Below are 15,205 nucleotides of genomic sequence, written 5' to 3' on the forward strand. Positions count from 1 at the left end.
GCCCTCCTCCCCGCAGGTTCACTCTCTAGTCTCATGTTTGCAAGCCGACAGGTACACAAATGGGAAGGATCCTCCTGTTCCCACGCCCGCAAGCAGTCGGGACTAAGTGTCAGGAACCGAGGGGCCGGGCCAGCCCCCTGCCTGCCCAGGCAGCTCACAGAGGAGGCCGAGGCCGGCATGTGTGGAAACTGCGGTGGGATTTGTCCACTCATGCTGTCCTGGAGCCACATGCAACCCTCGTGGACTCGAGCTCACCTGTTCTAGACGCGCTGAGGCTCTTCGGGGGAGTGCGCACCTCCCCAGCCCGGGCTGTGACCTGCACAGGTGGCGGCGTCAGGAAGCTTCCACCCTGGCCGGCCCCAGACCGCCAGGTCTGGCAGGTGTGTGGAGCCGACAGCCCAGCCAGACTCTCGACAAGGGGAAGAGACTGGGCTTGTGACACACAGTTCTTAGTTCCCTTCACGGGCGCGGAGTACAACAAAATTAGTCACTTTTATTTAAAAGAAACATTACAAATAAGTGTGCAAAATTAAACTTCATGATTAAATACACATAAAAGTAACATGCATACTTTACATCAAAACCCACATACAAAGTTAGTTGATTACATGACAGTAAAGGAACTGGCAAAACAGAGAACCTGCTGCTCTGCAGATTTTAATGTTTGCAGCTTAAAACCAAAACCGTAAAATGAAGTTGCTTTAAAGGGAATTTAAGAAAATTAAATATATACCGTAAGTAGTTGAGAACATAGAGCCCATAACCTACTTTAGTTACCAAATGTTAAAAAAAGAAAAAGTTCTGTGCCTCCTTCCCAGAACGTTGGTGTACAGCTATTCTGACGTGTGGGGGACAGACGGTGACAGGGAGTGACGACAGGCTGGCCGAGGCATTTCCCACCACGCGACAGGAACTGCCCAAGGACGCTCGGGCACTGCGTGGTGGAAACGTCCTGCTACGTTAAGTGGCACGTTCTGTGACGGGCTTTTAAAGTCTGCGTGTTCCCCACATGGAACAGGGAAACCCAGAACTTAACCGGGAGACCCGGCCGCCCCTCAAGCCCGAGGACTCGCTGTGACAGTGGGACGGCCACGTGCGGGCGCACAGCCGCCACGGGCAGAGACGTGCTGGGGGCGGGGCTAGGCAAACGCCCAGCGTGTTCCGACGGCCACGTTGCTCTCCACGCTCAGACGGGAGGAGCCCGTCCCCGTCCTAAGGCTGCTGGTGCTCTGCGCGGATCTGCCACGACGTGAGCCACGCTGGCACGCCTGTCCCTTCCCCACTGCAGACGCGGCGAAAATGACGGAATCTGGCGCAAAGGCAGACGGCGGTGAGTCTTCCTCCACCGGCCCCGCGTGGAGCCCCGTGGGCGCAGGCGCGGGCATCTGGTGTCTTGGTGGCGGTTCTCTGTAATACTGGAACGGGAGTCTTGCTAAGCAAAGCAGACGACCACGTATGGCTTCGAGACCAAGGTCCCTGGGAGGCCCGCAGGGCGCGGGAGCCCGAGGGTGGCAGCCAGCGGCGTCCTCGCCCGCGTCCGGCTCACAGCGTGTCGTCGGTCATCTCCAGGAACTGCGCGTAGACGTCGCGGGCGCACTCCCCCTTGGGGTTGAAGAGGAATTTGTAGTAGCTGCCGTCCGCGCAGATCGCTGGGGCGGAAGGAGACCGTCTTACTCACGTGTTTCTTCCCCACAGTGAACAGCCAACAGTCCCTCTGGACTGGCTGCACACGGCCCCCGGGGCCACCGAGGAGCCCCTCCCCCCAGCACACGCGTGCTCCACCAGGGTCAGAAATCGGGTTCTCTCTACACACACCGGAGGACCCGTCCGGATTTCCCAGGGCGCTCTGGGGGAGGGGCACGTGCAGACGGGGAGGGGCGCGACACGCACGAGAGGGGCGCTGGCCCGAGGCCGGGTGGACGGACCCGGTGGGGGCTCAGGAGGGTGGTCCTCCCGGGAACGCGACTCACCGATGACGGCGTTGGGCTCCGTTCCGAAGGCACAAATGCACGGAGAGCCTGAGGGAACCTGGAACTTGGAGAAGCTCCATTTGGAACTGAAGTATTTCGGGAGGAAACTGGCTGACGCCAAGCTGTAGCGACAGGGGAGAAAGGGTGGCTGCACTCAGGAGGCAAAGCCCAGCGACACTGAAGAGCCGCTGCTCAGACCCTGATGCTGCTGGGTTCTCCTCAACAGTTTTAGCCTTAATGACTTTTTAAGTTCTATTTTAGCTTTTAAGGTTTTCTTTCTCACCCCCCACACGCAGTCCTTAGAGTGGCTCTGTACCAGAACTAGGCTCGTCAGCACTGCTGAAGGGCACGGGCCTCTCGGGCCGTCAGACTAACCCTCCAAACACACAGGGAACAACGGAAACTAGTCGGGGTTCAGGACTAAGTTGTCAATCATCCGAAACGCCTGGACCGTCACCAGACGTTCTAAGGAGCCAAGGACAGGAAGGAATGAGGCCACTGGTTCAGTAGCAAACAGTCGGCGCTGATTTTCAAACCCAATAAAAATCAAATTTATGTTAGAGGAAAAGATTCCAGCCTGACTTCATGTTAAGTTGGTCCTCACTGAAGCAGTCTAGTCCTCGGAACTTGGGCTTTTCCCATCACCAGACTTCCGAAAACCCACCTAGACTGCTTGTTCTTTTTTGGATCTTCAGCTGCAAAAATGTGCACGGTGCCGTGATCACTGGACACACAGATCAGGGACGCGTCCTGGTTGAAGTTGATGCTGCAGAGAACACCGGACCGAGATCAGTATCAGTCTGTGCAGACACCGTCCAGAGACCTGATCCGCACAGCTGTGCGCCTGCTTAGAAGACTTCAAACTTTGCATATTCAAGGCACCAAATTTAAAAACCACCTTTCTGGCCGGGCGCGGTGGCTCACGCCTGTAATCCCAGCACTTTGGGAGGCCGAGGTGGGCGGATTGCTCGAGTGCAGGAGTTCGAAACCAGCCTGAGCAAGAGCGAGACCCCGTCTCTACTATAAATAGAAAGAAATTAATTGGGCAACTAATATATATAGAAAAAACTAGCCGGGCATGGTGGCGCATGCCTGTAGTCCCAGCTACTCGGGTGGCTGAGGCAGGAAGATTGCTTGAGCTCAGGAGTGTGAGGTTGCTGTGAGCTAGGCTGACGCCACGGTACTCACTCTAGCCTGGGCAACAAAATGAGATTCTGTCTCAAACAAAAAAAAAAAAAAAAAAAAAAATTAAAAAAAAAAAAATAAATTGAGGTGAAATCAACATAAATGAAAAACAAAACAAACAAACAAAAAAACCACCTTTCCCAAGCCAGGTGTGGTGGCACCTGTAGTCCTAGCACTTTGGGAGGCTGAGGCGGGAGGATTGCTTGAGCCCAGAAGTTGGAGGCTGCAGACAGCTGTGATCGCATCACTGCACTCCAGCCTGGGCAACAGAGCAAGACCCTGTCTCAAAAAAAAAAACCCTGAGCCCAGCCCCTCCACCTCCTGGGATGGGGTAGCTGCTCCTGACACCCCTCAAATCCCACAGCCCATGTCTGTGCCGCCGACCCAGGGCAGCGGCTCTTCTCTGGGTGGGGTATTTCCTTACCAGTAAATATTAGCTGCTTGAGATCCTCTCCGTAGCTCCTGGATTAAATGCCCTGATGAAGTATCAAATATTCTTATAAGGGTCCCCTTTGAAAAACAGTGAAGTGTTTCATTACCAAAGAGTCACAGTGTTTTAGCCAGCATTTGACACGACGCGAATTCACAGTCCCCACCCTCGCCAGACCCGCCCGCCATCTACTCGGCGTCTCCCCGTCTACCCACTTAGAGCTGCTCCCCGAGAACGGGCTGGCCGCTCCTAGGCCCGCGGCCCTGGGCGGTGGTCAGAGGGGTTCAGGAAACCACTCCTGGTAGGGCGGCCCGGCTGACCCGGGGCCTCTGGCCTGGCCGACGCCCTCTCAACTCTGTCTTGCGCAGTGAGGAAGAGGAGCGCTCTGACCTGTCGTCAGAAAGATGAGGCAAGACAAACCAAGCGACTGACTCCAGGAGGTCCCTATTGGCTACGCTGACTTCCCGAGGCCCAAGGGAGGGGCTCAGAGCTCTGTCCTTGTTCCTTACGTTTCCCCCAGCATGGAGGACTCCTCAGCTGATGCTGGTAACCAGGACAGTGTGAATTGTGGCACCTTTTGTGGAAAGCTACCTGAGCGCACACACGGAAACAGGAAACTCTCACGTCCCCCACCCAGCAGCTCCACTCCTGGGCTGCAGCAGGGACCCGCTCGTGCGGACGGGGAGGGAAACAGACACCGTGCAGTCTGCAGCGACCCGCTTACACCCGCTGGCACGGAGCTGCGAAACCCAGCAGGAAAGCACAGTCCACGCCCGCAATCGGGACTCTTAAAGGTCGTGGGGAGGGGAGGATGGAGACTAACGGTAATAAAAGGATAAGATACATACTGAGAATACTGGAAATCCTATTTATGAATTTACATGATGTCGTTGCTAGTATAACAGCATTCTAAAGAAAAGTATCTAAGAATAACTCAACCTCTTCTCAGCCGACTCCCAGGAGGGAGCGGGACTCGCCCTCGGCCCCTCTCAGCAGCCCCAGGTGCCCTGCGGGGCGGCCGGGCCAGGCTCCCTGCTGCCCCGACTTCAGCGACAGCATCCACGGCCGGACACGACTGCTGGCCTGTGCCCATGTGACAGCTTGTCATTTCCTGCACAGTGACACAGGCTGGCAGTCTCGAATGGAAACTACAGTAAAAGATGTCTTTTTTCTTTTTTTGGTGAAAGTCTGAATTCAGGATAAAGAAGGTAAAAGTCCAGCTAAATGCATCAAGTTCCTCCCTTTAAAAAAAAAGAAAAAAAAAAAAAAGGTAAAAGAACCCAAGATTTTAAATTATTTTTAAAAATGGGGTTTTTTTTTACAACAGGCAAGCTAAACCACACCCAGGCAGGTGGCTGCTGTTGCTGGGCTACAAAGACAACACTGCAGGGAGGGTTCTGGAATGTTCAGGACAGCAGGGCAAGTAACTTTTACATCTGCTGATTCAAATGGTAAGAAACCGGAGCAGGTACTTTCTGCTTTTTTTCTTTAACCACTTCGGTACGGCGCTCACCAGCCTCGAAGCCTTGCCCACAGCCGGCACTCACAGTCATTGAGCTGTTGATGAGTCCGTTTTGCTCTTGTGTGATGAGGAAAGCTTTAAAGCACTGAAAGCTTGTTTTTATTTCACAGGCAGCTTTACTTGTAATGTAAATCAGGATAGGTAACATGTACATGTTTTCATTACGTTATTTTTAAATGTTCACAATTTTATTTTGATAAATGAAAAATTAGAAAAGTCATATCACGGCTGTTGGCTAAAGTCGCTGTGCGCGTTCATCTGTGGTTATCAACTATAGTCAACACTCGTACCGAAGTGGTCAAAAAGTTACTTATTTGTATCACACTTTATAATGTATTGGTCTGTAAAGAATTGGAAATGAAACTGGTTCTCTGGCACAGATGGCCTGTGAAGACCTGGCCTGGGCCTCCAGATGACAGGACCATCAGGACCACGGGCCTCGCCAAGGCAGCTCCAGACTGGGCCAGCTTGACCCCCCTGTGACCCTGAGACAAAGAAAGGCAGGCTTTCTGCAGAGAATGCCGCCCGCCAACACGGCGGGGGCACACGCTTACTTTCTCAGACGCGGTTGCGATCCGTGTTCCCTGCAGGCTGAGCGCGATGCAGCTCAGGACGCCCTCGTGTGCGGGAATGTCTACGGGCGGCTTCTCCGTGCTGGCCAGGTCCACGAGCTGCACGTGGCCTGTGTGTGTGCCGGGGAAGGCCAGGAGGGAGTTGTTGCTATTGGGACACAGGACACAGAGGCCTAAAGAGACAGGAAACATGTCAGAAATGACAGCTGACTTCAGAGCCTGATTTCCCACAATCGAAACCTACTCCCTGCCCTCAAGTCCTCAGAAAAAATAGTGATGATTATTCATGGGTTTTCATTTGTATCAGAATCACAAAATCAATTTAAAGACTCTTCATTGTAAAGGGTATAACACACCCAAGCTAAGCTGCCTGCCGTGAGACGCCCTCACAACCAAAAACATTTGCTGAACAACTCTGTCAATTGCCTGTCGTGTCAAAATTATAAAACTTAAAGAGTACTCCATTAACAATAGCATAAAACACAAAAATACTTAGGAATAAATTTAACTACAGACACATAAGACCTCGGCACGAGACTACGACGTTTCGCAAAGGGAACCAAAGACGACCTGGCGGATGACTCTCGGGCCGTGATCCTGGGCTGGAAAGTTCCGTACTGTCAACACCAAATTCACCTACACACTCGCTACAATCACAAGTAAACAAGCTGACACTACGAGTTATAAGAAAAACAAAGGGCCCAGAGTAGCCAACAGAATTGTTATGAGAACAAGACTGGAAGACTCACATTACCTAACTTCAGAGTTTACTTTAATGCTCCAGGAACCAAGCCAGGCGGGACTGGCATAAAAACAGAAATCCAGAGCAATGGAACAGAATAGAGTCTCTGAAAAATACACTTATTTAACAAAACAAAGATACTAAGGTAACACAAATGCAGAAAAAAAATAGTCTTTTCGGGGGGCGGAGCAAGATGGCGGACGAATAACACCGCCAGACAGAGTGTCTCTGCAGAAAAGACAGATTCTAGCAGAAATTAGAGGAAAGAAGCAAGAAGACGAGCATACAGAGGACAAGGGCCGGAAGGAGGGGTACCTGAGACCCCGGGAGACTCCACGGGAGGAGGCTGCAGAGGAGAACTGGAGGCTGAGACCACCGGAGCAGCCCGGAGACCAGCGGCAAGGGTAGGTGGATTTGCTGTTTCCCCTCCCCTGCATTGGGGACTGCTGGTGGGCTCCCCAGCGGGTGGAGAGACCTGCGGACACCAGCCCAGAGACCGCCGCCGCCTGCCAACGGTGAGCCTGTAGCAGACGTGGCACCAGGTTCCCAAGTTCCTCGGGCACCTCCGTGTGCACAGACCCGAGCCGCGCGGCAGGCGCCATATTGCCTCCTCCTCCCCTCCCCCGACCATACCTGCGGCTGCCCAGAGAGACAATACAGCCACCAGCCAGAGGCACCTCCAGGAAACGGGACCTTCCAGTTTGGGACCCTACACCTGACTCAGGGGAACTCAGACTGTGAGCTCCCTACCCGCCTGCACTCCCAGGTGTTGCTGGCACCGTGTTCCCAGGAGAACGGTGCCGACTCAGAGGCTTGGGCTCCCTGTGGGTGAATTGGGACCGGAAATCCTCTCCCTGGTGGGGATACAGTTTGAACTCTGGGACTCAGAGGTCGGACCTGCAGACCAGATCCCCTGCACCGAGGGCTAGCATTGCCCAGGGCACAGAGGGGTTATACGTGAACAGCCTACTGAGGTGTGTGTGCCTCCAGGGCCGGATCGGCATCCTAGAGGGCAACCCTCCTCCCAGGAGGAGGCCGTGCGCCCAACCCAGGTGGCGTTCCTATGCAGGGAACCTCCCCGCCGGCATCACAGTCCGGGGAGGCCTGGTGGCAGAGGCCCAGGAGTAGCTGCGGAGTTGGGGAGGGTGGAAAGAAGCGAGGCCCGCTCCAGACTGCGGGTCTCAGACAGCCCCACCCCCACACACAGACTTTCTGGCTGAGTGGGACCATTCCAGCCCCGCCCTGACAGCTTTCCCTGGAAGCAGAGAACATAACTTTGACCCCTGCTAACGGCCTGAGGGCAGGCTTACCCAACCCAGCTCCGCCCAGAACAAGAGCTGATAACAGGACACAAAATCAACAGCATAGCCTGTTCCTCCAAGCAAACGCCACCTACTGACAGGGACAGCATCTTGCACAGCCTTTCCACGGCACCCACTGACTCAATATACAGGGAGTGGTCCAATTTCACCCACAGGCACCACCTAACGCCTCAGAAACTAAACAAGGTGTGTGAATACCCAAACAATAACCTAAGGAAAGAAACAACAACTGATCGACATGGGAAGAAATCAGCGAAAGAACTCAGGAAATATGAAGAACCAAACGGAAAACACACCCCCAAAGAGGAGCACCAGCCCCCTAGAAACGGACACCAACCAAAATCAGGCAACCAATATGACAGAAAAGGAATTTCGTATGTGGATCATAAGAACACTCACCCAGCTGCAACAACTACTCAATAACCAACACAAAGAAACCACAAAAAGTCTCCAGGATATGGGAAAAGAAATAGACATAATGAAGAAAAGTGTAACTGAACTCCTGGAAATGAAGAATCAATTCAAGGAACTACAAAATACAGTGGAAAGTCTCAAGAACAGGGTAGATGAAACAGAAGAAAGAATCTCAGAGCTTGAAGATAACACCCTCCAATTAAATAAATCAGTCACAGAAATAGAGCAGAGAAACAAGAGAAAAGAGCAAAGCCTACAAGAGCTGTGGGATTATGTGAAGAAACCTAATGTGAGGGTCATAGGGTTACAAGAAGGGGAAGAAGACAACACTCAAGGGTTGGACAAGCTGTTTGAAGATATAATAGAGGAAAATTTCCCAGGCCTTGCTCAAAATCTTGATATACAAGTTCAAGAAGCTCAGAGGACCCCTGGGAGATTCAACGCAAACAGGAAGACGTCACGACATGCAGTCATCAGACTGACCAAAGTATCAACTAAAGAGGCCCTTCTAAGAGCTGTAAGACAAAAGAAGCAAGTAACATACAAGGGAAAGCCAATTCGAATAACATCAGACTTCTCTACTGAGACTTTACAAGCAAGGAGAGACTGGGGGCCCCATTCTCACTCTTTTGAAACAAAACAATGCCGAGCCTAGAATATTATTCCCTGCAAAACTAAGCTTCGTATATGAAGGAGAAATAAAAACATTCTCAGACAAGCAAAGGCTCAGAGAATTCACCAAGACAAGACCAGCCCTACAAGAAGTACTTAAAACAGCGTTATGCACGGAACATCATAATAATAACCTACGAATATAAAAACAACCAAAACCCAAAGATATTAAAGGCCAGATATTACAATGGCTCAAGACAGAAATCATAGCAACAACATCCAACCCAACAGAATGATCAGTAATCTACCTTACCTATCAGTTCTCTCAATAAATGTGAATGGCTTAAACTCTCCACTCAAGAGACATAGGCTGGCTGAATGGATAAGAAAATATAGGCCAAGTATATGCTGTCTTCAGGAAACACATCTAACCTGCAAGGATGCATATAGACTAAAAATAAAAGGGTGGAGATCAATATTCCAAGCAAATAGAAGCGAAAAGAAAGCTGGTGTGGCAGTTCTAATTTCAGACGATTTAGTTTTTAAACCAACAAAAGTAGTAAAAGACAAAGAGGGTCATTATATAATGGTGAAGGGCACAGTCCAACAAGAGATAACAATTTTAAATATATATGCACCCAACTTAGGTGCACCCAGATTCATAAAGCAAACCTTACTGGAGCTAAGCAAATGGATTAATAGCAACTCCATAATCACCGGAGATTTCAACACCCCACTGACGGCACGAGACAGATCCTCCAAACAGAAAATTAATAAAGAAATAATGGACTTAAACAAAACTCTAGAACAATTGGGTCTGACAGACATCTACAGAACATTCTACCCAAAATCCACTGAATATACGTTCTTCTCATCAGCTCACGGGACATTCTCTAAGATTGACCATATCCTAGGACACAAAGAAAATCTCAAGAAATTTAAAAAAATAGAAATCATACCATGTACCTTCTCAGATCACAGTGGAATAAAACTAGAAATCAACCCTAACACAAACTCACATTTCTACACAAAAACGTGGAAATTAAACAACCTCCTACTAAATGATTACTTCGTAAATGAAGAAATCAAGACGGAAATAAAAAAGTTCTATGAAGAAAACGACAATGGAGAGACAAGTTATCAACTCCTCTGGGACACAGCTAAAGCAGTTCTGAGAGGAAAGTTTACCTCCATAAATGCCTATAACCAAAAGACAAGAAGATCACAAATAGACAATCTAATGAAACGACTCAAAGAGCTGGAAAAAGAAGAACAGACCAACCCCAAACCCAGCAGAAGAAGTGAAATCAACAAGATCAAATCAGAACTAAACGAAATTGAAAACAGGGAAGCTATTCAGGAGATTAATAAAACAAAAAGTTGGTTCTTTGAAAAAATAAACAAAATTGACACACCATTGGCTAAGCTAACGAAAAGCAGAAAAGAGAAATCTCTAATAAGCTCCATCAGGAATAAAAAAGGAGATATCACAACTGATCCCAAAGAGATACAAGATACAGTTTATGAATACTACAAAAATCTTTATGCACACAAACTAGAAAATGTGGAGGAAATGTACAAATTTCTAGAAACACACAGCCTCCCTAGGCTCAACCAGGAAGAAATAGATTCCCTGAACAGACCAATCTCAACAGCTGAAATAGAAACAGCAATTAAAAATCTCCCTAAAAAGAAAAGTCCCGGTCCAGATGGCTTCACACCTGAAGTTTACCATACTTACAATGAAGAACTAGTACCTATCTTGCAGAAACTATTCCACAACATCGAGAAGAACGGAAACCTCCCCGACACCTTTTATGAAGCGAATATTACTCTGATACCAAAACCAGGAAAGGATGCAACAAAAAAAGAAAACTACAGACCAATATCCCTAATGAATATAGATGCAAAAATTTTCAACAAAATCTTAGCTAACCAAATCCAGACACTTATCAAAAAAATAATCCATCATGACCAAGTGGGCTTCATCGCAGGGATGCAGGGATGGTTCAACATACGTAAATCTATAAATGCAATTCACCACATAAACAGAAGCAAAAACAAAGACCACATGATTCTTTCAATAGATGCAGAAAAAGCTTTTGACAAAATTCAACACCCTTTCATGACATGAACACTTAAGAAAATAGGCATAGAAGGGACATACCTAAAAATGATACAAGCCATATATGACAGACCCATAGCCAACATCATACTGAATGGGGAAAAATTGAAATCATTCCCACTTAGAACTGGAACCAGACAAGGCTGCCCACTATCTCCACTTTTGTTCAACATAGTACTGGAAGTCTTGGCTATAGCAATCAGACAGGAAAATGGAATCAAAGGTATCCAAATAGGGGCAGAAGAGATCAAACTTTCACTGTTTGCTGATGATATGATATTGTATCTAGAAAACCCCAAGGATTCAACCAAGAAACTCCTGGAACTGATCAATGAATTTAGTAAAGTCTCAGGATACAAAATCAATACACAGAAATCAGAGGCATTCATATACGCCAACAACAATCTAATTGAGAACCAAATCAAAGACTCAATTCCCTTCACAATAGCAACAAAGAAATTAAAGTACCTAGGAATATACTTAACCAAGGACGTAAAAGACCTCTACAGGGAGAACTATGAAACACTGAGGAAGGAAATAGCAGAGGATGTAAACAGATGGAAATCCATACCATGCTCGTGGATCAGCAGACTCAATATCATCAAAATGTCTATACTACCCAAACTGATCTACAGATTCAATGCAATACCTATTAAAATCCCATCAGCATTCTTCACAGATATAGAAAAAATAATTTTATGCTTCGTATGGAACCAAAGAAGACCCCGAATATCAAGAGCAATTCTAGGCAACAAAAACAAAATGGGAGGCATTAATATGCCAGATATCAAACTATACTACAAAGCTGTAGTAATTAAAACAATATGGTATTGGCACAAAAACAGGAATATTGACCAGTGGAACAGATGTGAGAATCCTGATATAAAACCATCCTCATATAGCCATCTCATCTTTGACAAAGCAGACAAAAACATACGCTGGGGAAAAGAATCCCTCTTCAATAAATGGTGCTGGGAAAACTGGATAGCCACCTGTAAAAGGCTAAAACAGGACCCACACCTTTCACCTCTCACAAAAACCAACTCACGCTGGATAACAGACTTAAACCTAAGATATGAAACTATTAGAACTCTAGAGGAAAAAGTTGGAAACACTCTCCTCGACATCGGCCTGGGCAAAGAGTTTATGAAGAAGTCCCCAAAGGCAATCACAGCAACAACAAAAATAAATAAATGGGACATGATCAAACTACAAAGCTTCTGCACAGCCAAAGAAATAGTCATGAAAGTAAACAGACAACCTACAGAATGGGAGAAAATTTTTGCATCCTATGCATCCGATAAGGGACTGATAACTAGAATATACTTAGAACTCATGAAAATTAGGAAGAAAAAATCAAATAACCCCATTAAAAAGTGGGCAAAGGACTTGAACAGAAATTTTTCTAAAGAAGACAGAAGAATGGCCAACAAACATATGAAGAAATGCTCAACATCTCTAATCATCAGGGAAATGCAAATCAAAACCACAATGAGATATCACTTAACCCCAGTGAGAATGGCCTTTATCAAAAAATCTCCAAACAATAAATGCTGGCGTGGTTGTGGAGAGAGAGGAACACTCCTACACTGCTGGTGGGACTGCAAACGAGTTCAACCTCTGTGGAAAGCAATATGGAGATACCTTAAAGCGATACAACTGAATCTACCATTTGATCCAGCAATCCCATTGCTGGGCATCTACCCAAATGATCCAGTGACACTCTACAAAAAAGACACCTGCACTCGAATGTTTATAGCAGCACAATTCATAATTGCAAGGCTGTGGAAACAGCCCAAGTGCCCATCAATCCAAGAATGGATTAATAAAATGTGGTATATGTACACCATGGAGTACTATTCAGCTCTTAGAAACAATGGTGATATAGCACATCTTATATTTTCCTGGTTAGAGCTGGAACCCATACTACTAAGTGAAGTATCCCAAGAATGGAAAAACAAGCACCAGATATATTCTCCAGCAAACTGGTATTAACTGAGTAGCACCTAAGTGGACACATAGGTGCTACAGTAATAGGGTATTGGGCAGGTGGGAGGGGAGCGGGTATATACATACATAATGAGTGAGATGTGCACCATCTGGGGGATGGTCATGATGGAGACTCAGACTTTTGGGGGGAGGGGGGGAAATGGGCATTTATTGAAACCTTAAAATCTGTACCCCCATAATATGCCGAAATAAAAAAAAAATAGTCTTTTCAACAAATGACACTCAAAATTAGATACAAACATAGAAAAAAAAGAACTTGGGCCTTTACCTCATGCCAATCTACAAATTAACTTGAAATGGATTGAAGATGAAGATCTACAGTTACTAAACTTCTAGAAGAAAATATAAAAGAAACATGTAAAGAATGCTACCAGATTGAAATATGTGCAAAAGTACGCCAAATGGCTGTACCTAGAACACACGAAGAGCTCTTACGTCTCAGCTAAAGAGAAACAAGACGCTTCCCCAGAGACACAAGCCTGGCGGTGAGCACACGCTCACACCCACACTCGCCAGTCCTCGGGACGGGCAGAGCGGGACCCCAGCAGGAGCCAGCGCTGGCGCGGTGTCTCCGCAGGGCCGCGAGGATGCCAACACTGGAAGACCAACACTGCCGGAGCACTCACTGCCGTGAACACGAGGCGGCAGCCACTCCGCAAAATGCACTGGCAGCGTTTTGTATTATATGAAGTTAAACTAGCGATACAGTACCCCCTAGCAACTGTACTGCGGCGTCTACCCAGGAGAAATGGAAGGACATATCCACGTAGAGGTGGGATGTGAGCATCTGCAGCACCCTTCACCCGTAATGGCAGACAGACTGGTGGACAGATCAACGGCTGTGTTGTCTCCACACTGCAAGCTACTCAGCAATAAAAACGAGCAAAATAATACACACAGGAAGCACGACGAACATCGAAAATATTACACTGCAGGAAAGACGCCAAATACGTCTCAAAAGGCAAAACCCGAGGGTCGGGGAGGGGACTGTCCTGTGCCTGACTGTGACTACAACTCATTAAATGACATTCTTAAAATGAGTGGGTTTTATGTAAATTACACTCCAATGACGCTGGGGAAAACCCCTGAAAATCTAAAAAGATAGCAACGAGGAGTAACAAAGGCAGCCACCAGCAGCCCTCACCCGGAAGACAGCGGGAGGATATGCCTGAGACCAGAGCTCAGGGCTCCAGACAGGGTGCGGGGCCTCAGAGTTAAGGAAACTGGGTCCCGCCGGCGTGGGAAGGAGCAGAGGGAAGCAGCGACTCCGGCCATGCGCACACGCCCAGCGAGGGTGAGGAGGCACTTCCGGAACCACCAGTCCAGGACGCCGGGCTGCGGGGACTGGGGGAGGCTCGGGGGCATCTCCCCCAACTGCCGCCAGGGTGCCCAGGACAGGGCAGGTGTGCACACCTGAGCGGACACATTTCCCAGCACCACTCATGTCTGAATTGCTCACCTTTAGGGTTGTAGCAGGTTTCAAAGACATGCAACTGATGGGGATTGTGCGTGAACGTGAACACTTTAATCATGGAGTCCAAGACGACCACAATTCTGCAAAGAAAAACAGGATCAGAAGTCAAAATTCAAAGACTGTGATTTCTGTTCTTATCACACTGGAACTCAGAACAGCAGAAAGACCACATACAAATCATCAATCGCGGCCTGTGCGAGAGAGGCCTCTAGAAGTAGGTCAGCAGGGGCTGCCCGAGGCCACTGTGCGTGGGGCGTGCACGGCCGGTGCGCCCTTCTCACCTGGGCAGAGGTCGGCCTGAGAACTCTGAGGTTCAAAGAGACATCAATGCACATTATCTAGATTAAAAACCAAGTAAAACACATATAGCACAAGTTCTATTTTTATATGATAGACTCTGGATAAATAAAAGCTTGAAAGTAGATCTTTGATAAGGCAAACGCTTGAGCCTTATCAAGGGACTTTAAATTTTGACCTGGGCCAGGTGCAACAGCTCCTGCCTGCAATCCCAGCACTTTGGCAGGATGAGGGATGAGGCAGGAGGGGCGCTCCAGCCTGGGTAGCTGAGAGAGATTCTGTCTCCAAAAAAAACCCCAAAAGCTGGGCATGGTGGCTCAAGCCTGTAATCCTAACACCCTGGGAAGCTGAGGAGGGAGGCTCACCTGAGCTCAGGAGTTCAAGACCGGCCTGAGTAAGAGCGAGACCCCGTCTCTACCAGAAATAGAAAACATTAGCCAGTAGTCCCAGCTATCCGGAAGGCTGAGCAGGAGGATCATTTGAGCCCAGGAGTTGGAGGGTGCAGTGAGCTGTGATGGCACCACTGTGCT

At 48.2% G+C, this 15,205-nt stretch overlaps 1 protein-coding gene across 5 annotated transcripts in view; it reads right to left on the reverse strand.

Annotated features, from left to right (window-relative positions):
* Window positions 1-473: 473 nt before the first annotated feature.
* Window positions 474-15,205, reverse strand: part of WDR45B (WD repeat domain 45B) — a 36,855-nt gene continuing 22,123 nt past the window's right edge. For 3 of the 5 annotated variants that reach the window (XM_075999833.1, XM_075999832.1, XM_075999831.1), the window contains 6 exons: window positions 14,364-14,458; window positions 5,662-5,852; window positions 3,580-3,665; window positions 2,635-2,736; window positions 1,971-2,092; window positions 474-1,602 (listed from right to left, as the gene is read on the reverse strand). In XM_075999833.1, the coding sequence (XP_075855948.1) occupies window positions 1,433-1,602; window positions 1,971-2,092; window positions 2,635-2,736; window positions 3,580-3,665; window positions 5,662-5,852; window positions 14,364-14,458 (766 nt within the window). In that variant the 3' untranslated portion in view covers window positions 474-1,432. Of the gene's footprint in view, window positions 1,650-1,970; window positions 2,093-2,634; window positions 2,737-3,579; window positions 3,666-5,661; window positions 5,853-14,363; window positions 14,459-15,205 lie in introns of all 5 variants that reach the window. The other 2 variants (XM_012777278.2, XM_012777276.3) reach the window with 1 other exon arrangement.

Source organism: Microcebus murinus, unplaced genomic scaffold (assembly GCF_040939455.1).
Source record: "Microcebus murinus isolate Inina unplaced genomic scaffold, M.murinus_Inina_mat1.0 scaf010_hap2_Mmur4.0, whole genome shotgun sequence".
Lineage (NCBI taxonomy): Eukaryota > Metazoa > Chordata > Mammalia > Primates > Cheirogaleidae > Microcebus > Microcebus murinus.